A 12642-nucleotide genomic window follows, 5' to 3' on the forward strand; every position below is an offset into this window, starting at 1 on the left:
CGCACATCCGTAAAAAGACCTACAGCTGCACCATCGAGAGCATCCAACCGTAACGCGCTACAGACGCTAGTGGGTACAACCCAGTACATCACTGGGGCCAAGCTTCCTGCCATCCAGGACCTATATACTAGGCAGTGTCAGAGGAAGGCCCAAAAATTGTCAAAGACTCCAGTCTAGGTCCAAAAGGCTCCTCAACAACTTCTACCCCCAACAGCTTCTACCCCCAAGCCATACGACTGCTGAATAATTCATCCCCCCCTTTGTTTTTAAACTGCTGCTACTCGCTGTTTATTCTCTATGCATAGCCACTTTACCCCTACCTACATGTACAAATTACCTCGATTAACCTGTACCCCCGCACATTGCCTCAATACCGGTACCCCCTGTATATAGCCTCGTTATTGTTATTTTATTGTGTTACTTTAAAAAATAAAAAAAAGTACTTTAGTTTATTTAGTAAATATTTTATTAATTCTATTTTTTTAGAACTGCATTGTTTGTTAAGATCTTGTAAGTAAGCATTTCACCTTTAGTATTCGGCATATGTAACAAATAAAATTTGAGAGAGAGAGAGATAGAAAGACTGTCACTGGCGTGGACCTCCTGGGCCATCTCTTGTATCCTTCTCTTTTGAAGTGCTTTCTGCCCGAGTGGAGTTAGGCTGCTGACGGAGTGAGTTGGGAGCTAGTGGGAGAGGATTGGCCTCTGTGGTGTCTTTTACAAAAGGAATCGAGGAGGAGAGCTGTGTGGAGCTTTCAGGGAGCCCTTAAGTTGATGGAGGACTGTGATGATCTAGTGTATTAAATAGGCCAAGCTGTGCTACTGAGAGCCCAGAGAGACTTGGTACTACGTTGTCTGGGAGAGGGCCCCTGTGTTCTTCTGTACTGGCAGATTCAACACTTCAAATGTAAGCTGCTAAAGTACATTGGGTGTGAATGCCCTGAATGTACTGTATGCAAGTTCGTCAGAGGCCAGCATTTCTGAATATATACAAATAGTTAATGGAATGTTTCTGAGATAATAACCAGGCATGGTGTCCACAGTTTAGGTGATAACAATAACCTACAATAAACGCAAGGAAAAGCAGAGAAAGCAATATGCTCATCTCCAACATCCAAGCAGCTTTGGCACATGGGTTTTTCTGTTGTTCATTAGAAAAATAACATTTGGGCTTGGAGGTGTGTATTCTAACCGATTCCACGTTTGGTTAATGATGTTTGTCCCCCATGAGACACTGTAGAGGCAGTAGCCTATTTCAATGCATCCCAATCCCCAGAATGAATCTTAGATAACTCAAGAAATCTTGTCCCTGACATCCTTGGAGAGCTCTTTGGTCTTGGTCATGGTGGAGTGTTTGGAATCTGATTGATTGATTGCTTCTGTAAATTATTTTGACGTTTTTGCCGAAGATGTTTTAGTTGCACAATTTGACATCAAACTAAGGTGTTTGGTGCAGTATTCTCAAGTAAAAAAAGGTGCAATGTGTTGTCTTATGTAAACTAAGTCGGGCTGCGGCAGGTCTGTCTCATTATGCTATTGGATAGAGAGCAAGTCACTGCAGTTGTTCACCACATGTTAATGGGCAAATGGACATCATCAATTCAAAACCCAACCATAATTTACCCATTGTGACGCACAGATGTTCCCATCTCCGTTTTAGACAAGACTTTATGACCAAAATTATTGTATTTACACTTGTTAGTCCATTTTGACACTAGAATAACTGTTTCTGACTCATATCGATGCCATATAGGCCATTTTCAAAGGGATTAGTTTATTTTAAAGGCAGTCACTCTAAAGAAAATAGAAAATATGTGACTGTCAGACTTCTGCCCCCTCAACCATGTGTTGAGGGGGCAGACTCTCTCTCCAGAGCCAGGACTGTTATGTGTTGTTTCTGTTCTTCCGTCTGGGCTGAGGGAGAGAGGAGAGGAGCAGTGGGACCAGTCAGCCTCTGCTTCAACCTCTTAGGCTCTCTTTTGCTCCCACTCCCACTCCCCCTAACCCCTCAGAGGACCACAGGAGTGAAGCCTCAGGGATAGAATGATGTGCAGCATTTACTGCACCAACAAGGCTTGTGCTTCTGGAAGAGTGGGTCTATCTATGAGTTGACAACGACCTTCAGTTCACTTCTCTCCCACACATCCCCAGCCTAACCCCTCAGAGGAACACAGGAACAACTCAACACCTTCAACAGCCCCTAAACAGGCTCCCTTCTAGCACCAGCCTGGTTGGCCCAGTAGTATTGCAGCACGTCAGTCTCCTACTCCCAGCATTGGTACGTTGGCAGTCTTTACCCACCGGTCTAAAGTACACTCACATCTCCTCAGACGGTGGAGACATTTCTCATTAATGCTTTCCTTGTCTCCTTATTTCATTAAAATGACATTAAACACGTGTGCCATTATACAGTATAGGCAAATTACGGACAGGAACCTTGCATGACATGCACATAATTCATATGTATTGGGGAGTAACTGAAACACGTACACAGACATATTTATAGATGCCAAGCACAGTTGATGCATGGCAAAGATGCATAGATGAAGTAAGATCCACTGGATTGATAGATACTGGTGAATAACTATGATATCTTTCATTTCAATTTATGGAGAAACTGTGGTGGTTAGTCATCAATGTACACAATAGGACTTTCCTCTCAGTAAACATGATGAAATTTAAGTGGGTTTTGTTAGTAAATAACTGTTTGTGTTGGGTCTCAATCATTTGTGAGGATGCCAAAGTGGGCTATAATTGTTCACACTTCTGGCAAATTGAGAGGAGGAGAAGAGAGGAGCAGGCTCATTTCACACCTAATGTGAAACGATTAGGCCGATGATTTTGGTGGAGTTCAATTATGATGATGATGATGTTCTTTCAGAGAACATGTAATGCTAATAGAGTCGTGATTAAACAGCCTTACGTATTCTGCAGGTGAAAATCACAGCGTTAATAACCCGCAGAGCCAGCTCAGTTAATTTGCTGTGACATTCTCACATATCCCGTCTCCTCATTTTCCCGCATAAATATGTGTAGAGATGAGTTACATCTCTAAGTAAAACTGAGAAGTTCAAGGCTACATCATTGTGTTTATTGTGTTCAGTGTTTCCTAAGGGTACAGGAAATGAAATGAAGAGGAAATATTTTCAAGATGGAGCTGAAGTTGTTAGGAATTCATTTAGATTCACAATCGCTCCAATTAACAGAAAATAAACAGTATAACCCTGACAGAAAAAACACGAATTCACGCGAAAATATTTGTTTTCGGAGACACTTCACGTGACATTTTACATATGAAAACATATATTTTTGGAACATTTCACATGTGAATTCATGTGTTTTTGGAACACTTCACATGTGGCAGAAATGAGTCATTATGATACATACAGTGCTTTGAACATACAGTGTTTCATCCTACATATTTGACGTACGTTTATTCATACAGTAATTATTATTCAATGCGTCCTCACCTGGGCTTTGAACTCACAACCTCTTGGTTCACAGCATTTTGATATTTTTGCTACCATGTCTGTGCCAATGGCTGGTTTCACCTGTATTCCTACACTTTTGACTTCTAAGTAAATATCAGCTTGGTTAAAAATACACTCAAGAAAAACTATTGCGATTCAGGAGTAACATTGAAACAGAATAATATGCCTGCCAACATTAAACTATACAGAGAACGGTGAAATTTCTGAAATAGGTCAAGGAAATCAATGATGAGAGAATAGTCAGATTAAGTGCTAACTAAAATAGCAGTGCAGATGGCACTCTTTAGCTATGTGCAGAGATGTATTATAGGTAACGAATGTGTAGAGGAATGCTACAGACTGCAGAACAGCAGAAAGATCAGCACACCTTGAATCCAGAGGTTGTGTGTTCAAATTTAGATGAACAGCATACTACTTACTTTAAAACTCAATACCATTTCATTACTTATAATGTTTTGGGACCATCTGAGGCCATCACGTGAGGTCCTGATGACTGGTAAACAAATGTCTTGAGAACATCTTACAAAAATGCTAACATGGTCCTTGCCCTTATGGAAAAACAACATGAATTTCACGTGATCATGTGTTTCACATGTGAACTAATGGGATCTTATGTGAAGTTAATGTGACAACATGTGACAACATGTAAAGCAACATGAAACTAAATATGTGAGGGAGGTACACCCTTCTCATATGGAACAGCAATCTGCACTGCTCGGTCATGTTGTGAACAAGGCAGCATGGTGCATCCTTCAGAAACATATATTTTATGGAAAAGAGAAGTTGTATGTTAGAAATTTCGAACTAGTTTTCATTGAGAAGGAAGATAAAGCGTATTTATCAAAAGCAATCACTTTTGCATGTAAAAACACAGAATTCGACTCGATACTCCATGTGCTTAACCTACGTCACTTTTGTTTTGAGCCGACTTCGCCGTTGGCTTTGAACGGGGAACCTGGCTCTTACTGTGATTTTAGCTGTGCTTTTGAATGTGTGCTAATGGATATGCATCTGTGTATGGTGTGTTTTTAGAGTCAACTTTTATGTGATGTGTATGTTTTTAATGATTTTATGGAACCCAAGACTCCCTGGAAAACAATGCAATTGTTTCTGAGTGGAAAATAAATATAAATAAATACAAATTGAGAAAAACATTTCCAGGGAGGCAGCCTGGTTCCAAAATCAATCACTTTTCACCCGGTGCCAACTCCTCCCACCGGGGAAACCCGCGCCAGATAATCAAATCGCCTCAATATCTCATGTGAAGTGTTCCAAAAACACGTTTGCAGATAATTTCACATGTGAAATTTCACAAGTGTGAAGTTTTCTAAACACACATGGTTTCACATGATTCCCAAAATACATTTTAACATGTGAAACGTCACGTGAAATGTTCCAAAAACATGTTTTCACATGATTTTACATGTGAAATGTCACGTGTAGTTTCATGGTATAACATGTTGACATTTTACATCCCCATGTTGTCACATTTATTTAACATGAGATCATGTTCTCACATGTTCTCACACAAGATCACATGTGTTAACATGCAGAAATCATGGGATTTTTTTCTGTAAGGGAACAATTATTCATAATAATACAATCCTACCTCCACAAGCAGGTAAGTGAAGAATTTCCTCTTATCTCTTGGCTCCCATCTTTCTGCGACTGCAGGCATGTTTCCGTACACCAAAATGTGGCATTAACTGTAAAATTGTATACAAAGGGACACTAATTAGAGTTCCATTCGAAAACTGTATATATGGTGCCTAAAGTTTTATTTACAACTACTACAGTCAACCACTAGATGGAGCCTGTAAACAATCTTTGACACGTTATCACTACCATCATAGAAAACAAAAGGTTTTCCTCCTTTAGAAACCTGGGGCCGTATTCATAAAACAACTAAGAATAGAAGTCCTGTATTAATTATGATCAAAAAGTTACAACTTATCCTAGATCAGCACTCCTACTCTGAGACACTTTAAGATTGCAGGCCAAGTACAGGTCATCTCACTTATTTTCTCACAGATTTCAATTTTTTTTCAATGTACTCATTCTAAATGTTTGGCATGAGTTTATATGATGTTATATTTATTCTCTATATGAGCTTTTGACAGGATTACACATTATTCTGGTCCTTAGCAGGCTATACATTGCTATCATATTCATTACCACAAGGGGGCATTGGGGAGATAGCTGAAAAGTGTCTGTCATATACAGGGACATGTTTATGATGTACAACATATTTCAGTGAATAACCTCGTGTTCAACTTCTCATGAGAGAAAGAGAGAGAGAGAGAGAGAAATGTATTTGTTTGGTTTAGTAGCTCAAAGAAACACTGTCTAGAAGAAACACTGTCTTGAAACACTGTCTACACAATCAGGCTACAATTGTTACAGGTATAAACCACCTTCATATGAGTGATGTGAATTGAATGAACAAATGTTAAATTGAACTTAACATAACACTGACCATTTTCAACCAATTAAGGATGGATTTAAGTCCAACAAACTTAGAGTGAATCACTGTGCTTTGCCTCTGGGGCATTACATTTTTAACCTTGGCCCTGTGCTTGAGTGTGCAGCATGCATCTCGATACCCTCTGTGATGTTATGCATATTAACCGAGCAGACAAACACGGTACATCTAAAATCAGAGACCTGATTCTAATTCCACAGCAGATGAGAAGGAATACATACTCCAGTAACTACCAGCTCAGAATGAGATGGGGAATCATTGTGATTCAGTCTATTCCAGGACCCTTCCATAACTATGCTATTCTTAACAACTGTCTCCTTATTGTTTAAACATTTTCTGCTTCTACTGTATGTGGTGGGCCAAACCTTGCTCTTTAAAGAGGAGGTATTGTTTACTTGTCTTTTATGTCAGAAGGCAACAGCTAAGTACATCAGACCAGATCATACCAGAAGAGATCAGACCAGACCAGGGCCTGGTTTCCCAAAATAAACCGGGCCCTGACCAGCCCAGAAACAATGTGTGAGCAGATAGTTTTGTTTTGCAGTGCACTGCTAATGCAGACAGAGTGGGTGTGTGGTGTACCCCGGTTTCAAATGCTATGTACTTTCGGAACAGTCAAGGTGGGAAAAAGTGTTCTCCTCAGACAAAACTTTTGTCTGGTTCTGAAAGGCCACTTATGCTGAAGGAAGAATTCCATTTTGAGCAAGATTATTATTGTATTGATCACTGGAGTTTTTGTCATGAGAAGCCTGGGAAAAGGGTTCAATTTGGGACACAAACTCTCACCTCACCAGGGAGAGCTGTACGTTTTAGCCTTGAGTTATTATGGTGTTTCCATCTACCTCGAGCTTCTGTATCTCAGTTCGTGGCAGTCTTTAATCCATTTCCACGGCACCCTGATCATTGATCTTCTCGTGTTTTATCACCTAGCTTTAGGTAGAAAGTTATCTCAATCTCTAGAGATTAAACAACTCCCAGATCTAGTGTAGTTTTTTTCCCATCGTGTTTGAGATACAGTATAAGGGTCTTATTCCATTGTGTCATAAAAGCACATTATTAGTAGATATCTCTAAACACGCAGTGCCTTCTAGGCAGAACTGATCATTCTTAGGCATATTTGTTATGTTCACCTTGCTGTCAGGAAAAAGTATTGTGTCAAATATGAAGACATGTTAACAGTCTAAACATTAAAATAGCAATCAGCAGTAGAAACAATAACAATGTGTTTTCCCTGCCCCTGTTTTGGTAAAGAAATAAATAAGGGATTGGCATGAACAATTCAGGAGTTTATTTCACATTTTTCACATTTGTGTTTTTCCATCTGAAATGATTGCTTATGGGCAGGGGCACAACTTTCACTGGGTACAGGGGGGACATGTCCCTCCCACATTCTGTAATTGCATTTTTGTCCCCAGTTTTATCATTGGAATGTGATACAAAACAAGGCAACGGTGTGCTTTAGGACCATGCAGACGCCTCCGAGTGGTCAGGTAGACTATTTGGAGTGTTAATCAGACTGGATAAACAAAACAAAACAAAAAATATATATATATATATATATATATATATATAAATAAATATTATTATGATGTCCCCCCCACTTCTAAAACCAAATTTGCACCACTGCTTATGGGTACCTTTATATATGTGAAAATATGACTGTTCTCAGATTTTAAATAATATATTTTAGGTGTGTATTAAAATGTGTTTTCTTTTGCAAAATGCTATATTCATTGTTTAGCTGGAATGGAATGTTTGTAGTATGTATATTTGACTGTGATATATTGTCTCACCTAGCTATCTTATGATGAATGTAAGTCGCTCTGGATATGAGCATCTGCTAAATGACTAAAATATAAAATGAACATTTTTACATACAGTACTGTATTTAATTATTGAATTTAAAATATACAGTACCAGTCGAAAGTTTGGACACGCCAACTCAGGGTTTTTCTTTATTTTTACTATTTTCTAAGTTGTAGAACAGTAGTGAAAACATCACAACTATGAAATAACACATATGGAATCATGTAGTAACCAAAAAAGTTTTAAACAAATCAAAATATATTTTAGATTCTAAGTGGCCACCCTTTGTCTTGATGACAGCTTTGCACACTATTGGCATTCTCTCAACCAGCTTCATGAGGTAGTCACCTGGAATGCATTTCAATTAACAGGAGTGCCTTGTTAAAAGTTAACCTCTTGCGTATATCCTACCACTGGGGGCGCCACAGCGCATTTTGGAAAAAATTCGTTCCCATTTTCAACGGCCTACTAATCAAACTCAGAAGCTAGGACATGCATATACTTATGTTATATGGATAGAAAACACCCTAAAGTTTCTAAAACTGTTTGAATGGTGTCTGTGAGTATAACAGAACTCGTATGGCAGTCAAAACCCCGAGACCGATTGAACCAGGAAGTGGGATTCTGAATTGTGGACTCGACTTCACAGCCTTCCCTGTAATTCACAACGTGAAAAAATGATAATTGAGCACTTTCCAGTGCTTCCACTAGATGTCCCCAGTCTTTACAAAGTGTTTTGAGACGATGTGGCAATTGGTCACAGTAGGAGGGCCATCAGCATTGTGACGTCGGCGGCCGTGTCTGCCCCCACCTTTGGAAACGTTTTGAAACACAATGAAATCGTCCCACTCGAATCTTATTGGCTCTCTTGTTGAAACAGGCCCTGAAGATTAATGTTATACAACGTTTGACATGTTTGAACGAACCTAAAGGAGGGAAAAAAGTCATTTTTCGTTAGCCATGTCCCGCGCCCGTATCAACATTTGGTTACAGCCTTCTGACGCGCTAACAACAGCAAGCTAATGGAACATAAAGGATGGACTTTTTCGACCGAAAATACATTTGTCGTGGACCTGGGATGCCTGGAAGTGCTTTCTGATGAAGACAACTAAAGGTGAGGGATTATTGGCAATATTATACAAGATCAGATGTGATGTGCGATTGTTCCAAGATGGTGACGAGCTAGGCTTTCTAGCTCATTTTCTGAGTATCGCATCCCCTTTTATCTCAAAGTGTGATTACCCTGTAAAGTTAATTTAAAATCTGTTATGACGGGTGTTTTCAAGCGATATTCATCTATAAATCTTAGATTGACAATATAAAAAAATATATATTTTCAAATAGTAATTTATAAAATTGTAGCACTGTTTCCCGGGACGCATTTTATGGGAAAATAGTTAGTCAACGTCAGGTGCCGATGTAAAATGCTGTTTTTATATAGAAATATGACCTTTATTGAACAAAAGATTGCATGCTGTGTGTAACATGATGTCCTAGGTGTGTCATCTGATGAAGTTCGTAAAAGGTTAGTGCTGCATTTAGCTGTTTTTTGGTTATATGTGATGCATGTGCTTGGTCGGAAAATTCATATGATGCTACTTTTATCATGTACTCCTCTAACATAATCTAATATTGTGTTTTTCCTGTAAAGCCTTTTTGAAATCGGACAATGAGGGTCGATTCAAGAGAGGTGTATCTATAAAACGATATGTGACAGTCCTATATTTGAAAAAAAAAAAATATAGAATTTCGTTATGCTAATGTCGCTAGGAGTTTTTCGCTGGAAAATGATCCCGCTAACGGGATGAGAGTCTCAAGAGGTTTTAATATGTGGAACTTCTTTCCTTCTTAATGCGTTTGAGCCAATCAGTTGTGTTGTGACAAGGTAGGGGTGGTATTCAGAAGATAGCCCTATTTGGGAAAAGTCCATATTTGGGAAAAGTCCATATTATGGCAAGAACAGCTCAAATAAGCAAAGAGAAATGACAGTCCATCATTACCTTAAGACATGAAGGCCAGTCAATCCGGAAAATGTCCAAAAAATGTTACGTTTCTTCAAGTGCAGTCACAAAAACCATCAAGCACTATGATGAAACTGGCTCTCATGAGGACCGCCACAGTAAAGGAAGACTTAGAGTTACCTCTGCTGCAGAGGATAAGTTCATTAGAGTTACTGTGTGAATCAGGCATTCATAGTCGAATTGCTGCAAAGAAACCACTTATTAAAGGACACCAATAACAAAAAAAGACTTGCTTGAGCCAAGAAACACGAGCAATGGACATTAGACCGGTGGAAATCTGTCCTTTGGTCTTATGAGTCCAAATTTGAGATTTGTGGTCCCAACCACTGTGTCTTTGTGAGATGCAGAGTACGTGAACGGATGATCTCTGCATGTGTGGTTCCCACCGTTAAGCATGGAGGAGGTGGTGTGATGGTGTGGGGGTGCTTTGCTGGTGACACTGTCTGTGATTAATTTTGAATTCAGGGCACACTTAACGAGCATGGCTACCACAGCATTCTGCATTGATACGCCATCCCATCTGGTTTGCGCTTAGTGGGACTATCATTTGTTTTTCAACAGGACAATGACCCAACACACCTCCAAGCTGTGCAAGGGCTATTTGACCAAGAAGGAGAGTGATGGAGTGCTGCATCAGATGACCTGATCCCCACAATCATCTGACCTCAATCCAACTGAGATGGTTTGAGATGAGTTGGACCACAGAGGGAAGGAAAAGCATACAACAAGTGCTCAGCATATGTGGCAACTCCTTCAAGACATTTGGAAAAGCATTCCAGGTGAAGCTGGTTGAGAGAATGCCAAGAGTGTGCAAAGCTATCATCAAGACAATCGGTAGCTACTTTGAAGAATCTAAAATCTAAAATATATTTTGATTTATTTTACTTTTTTTTGGTTACTACATGATTCCATATTTGTTATTGCATAGTGTTGATGTTTTCACTATTATTCTACAATGTAGAAAATTGTAAAAATAAAGAAAAAACCTTGAATGAGTAGATGTGTCCAAACTTTTTACTGGTACTGTATATACTGTTTATAGTATTCACACCTCTTAACTTTTTTTGTGTTACAACCTGAATAAAAAATGGATTCGATTTTTTGGTCACTGGCCTACACATAATACCCCGTAATGTTCAAGTGGAATTATGTTTTCTTATTTAAGTTTTTTTTAAATGAATTATACATGAAAAACGTAAATGTCTTGAGTCAATAAGTATTCAACCCCTTTGTTATGTCAATCCTAAATAAGTTCAGGAGTAAACATGTGCTTAACAAGTCACATAACAAGTTGCATGGACTCACTCTGTGTGCAATAATGGTGTTGAACATGATTTTTTAACGACTATCTAATTTCTGTACCTCACACATACAATTATCTGTAAGGCCCCTCAGTCGAGCAGTGAATTTCAAACACAGATTCAACCACAAAGACCAGGGAGGTTTTCCAATGCCTCACAAAGAAGGGCACCTAATGGTAGACGAGTAAAAAGAAAAGCTGATATTTAAACATGGTCACTACAAAGATACAGGTGTCCTTCCTAACTCAGATGCCGGAGAGGAAGGAACCCGCTCAGGGATTTCACCATGAGTCCAATGGTGACTTTAAAACAGTTACAGTGTTTAATGGCTGTGATAGGAGAAAATGGAGGATGGATCAACAACATTGTAGTTATTCCAAAATAATAACCTAATTCAGAGGTTGGGTTAAATGTGGAAGACACATTTCATTCAGCTGGACAACTGACTAGGTATCCCCCTTTCCCTTTCCCTAATTGACAGAGTGAAAAGAAGGAAGCCAGTACAGAATAAAAATATTCCAAAACTTACATCCTGTTTACAAGGCACTAAAGTAATACTGTGAAAAAATAGGCAAATCCAATACAACACATTACTAAGTACCACTCTACATATTTTTAAGAATAGTGGTGGCTGCATCATGTTTTATGGGTATGCTTGTAGTTGTTAAGTATTGGGAGTTTTTCAGGATAAAAAAGAAACGGAATAGAGCAAAACCGAGGCAAAATCCTAGAGGAAAACCTGGTTCAGTCTGCTTTCTAACAGACACTGGGAGATGAATTCACCTTTCAGCAGGACAATAACCTAAACACAAGGCCAAATCTACACTGGAGTTGCTTACCAAGAAAACAGTGAATGTTCCTGAGTGGCTGAGTCACAGTTTTGACTTAAATCTACTTGAAAATCTAGGGCAAGACCTGAAAATGGTTGTCTACCAATGATCAACAACCAATTTGAGCTTGAAGATTTTTTTAAAGAATAATTTGCAAATGTAGCACAATCCAGGTGTGGAAAGCTCTTAGAGACTTACCAGAAAGACTCACAGCTGTAATCACTGCCAAAGGTGCTTCTGCAAAGTATTGACTCAGGGGTGTGAATACTTAACATAAATGAAATATTTCTGTATTTAATTTTCAATAAAAGTACCAATATTTCAAAAAGTTTGTCTTCACTTTGTCATTATTTGTCCTTATTATTTGTCATTCGCCACCATGGCCTATTTATTGCCTTTACCTCCCTTATCTCACCTCATTTGCTCACATTGTATATAGACTTATTTTTCTACTGTATTATTGACTGTATGTTTGTTTTATTCCATGTGTAACTCTGTGTTGTTATATGTGTCAAAGTGCTTTGCTTTATCTTGGCCAGGTCACAATTGTAAATGAGAACTTGTTCTCAACTTGCCTACCTGGTTAAAGGTGAAATAAATAAAATAAATAAATGATTGGTTATTGTGTTTAGGCTGTAACACAACAACATGTGGAATAAGTCGAGGGGTATGAATACTGTTTTGATGTCACAAATGTATCATTTGTAGATT

At 38.7% G+C, this 12642-nt stretch overlaps 1 protein-coding gene across 3 annotated transcripts in view; it reads right to left on the reverse strand.

Annotated features, from left to right (window-relative positions):
- Positions 1–12642, reverse strand: part of plppr5b (phospholipid phosphatase related 5b) — a 116719-nt gene that overhangs the window by 102744 nt on the left and 1333 nt on the right. For all 3 annotated transcript variants that reach the window (XM_029698416.1, XM_029698434.1, XM_029698409.1), the window contains exon 2: positions 5101–5197. In XM_029698416.1, coding sequence (XP_029554276.1) covers positions 5101–5169 — 69 coding nt within the window. In that variant the 5' untranslated portion in view covers positions 5170–5197. The remainder of the gene's footprint in view (positions 1–5100; positions 5198–12642) is intronic.

The sequence above is a fragment of the Salmo trutta genome, chromosome 2, assembly GCF_901001165.1.
Source record: "Salmo trutta chromosome 2, fSalTru1.1, whole genome shotgun sequence".
NCBI lineage: Eukaryota > Metazoa > Chordata > Actinopteri > Salmoniformes > Salmonidae > Salmo > Salmo trutta.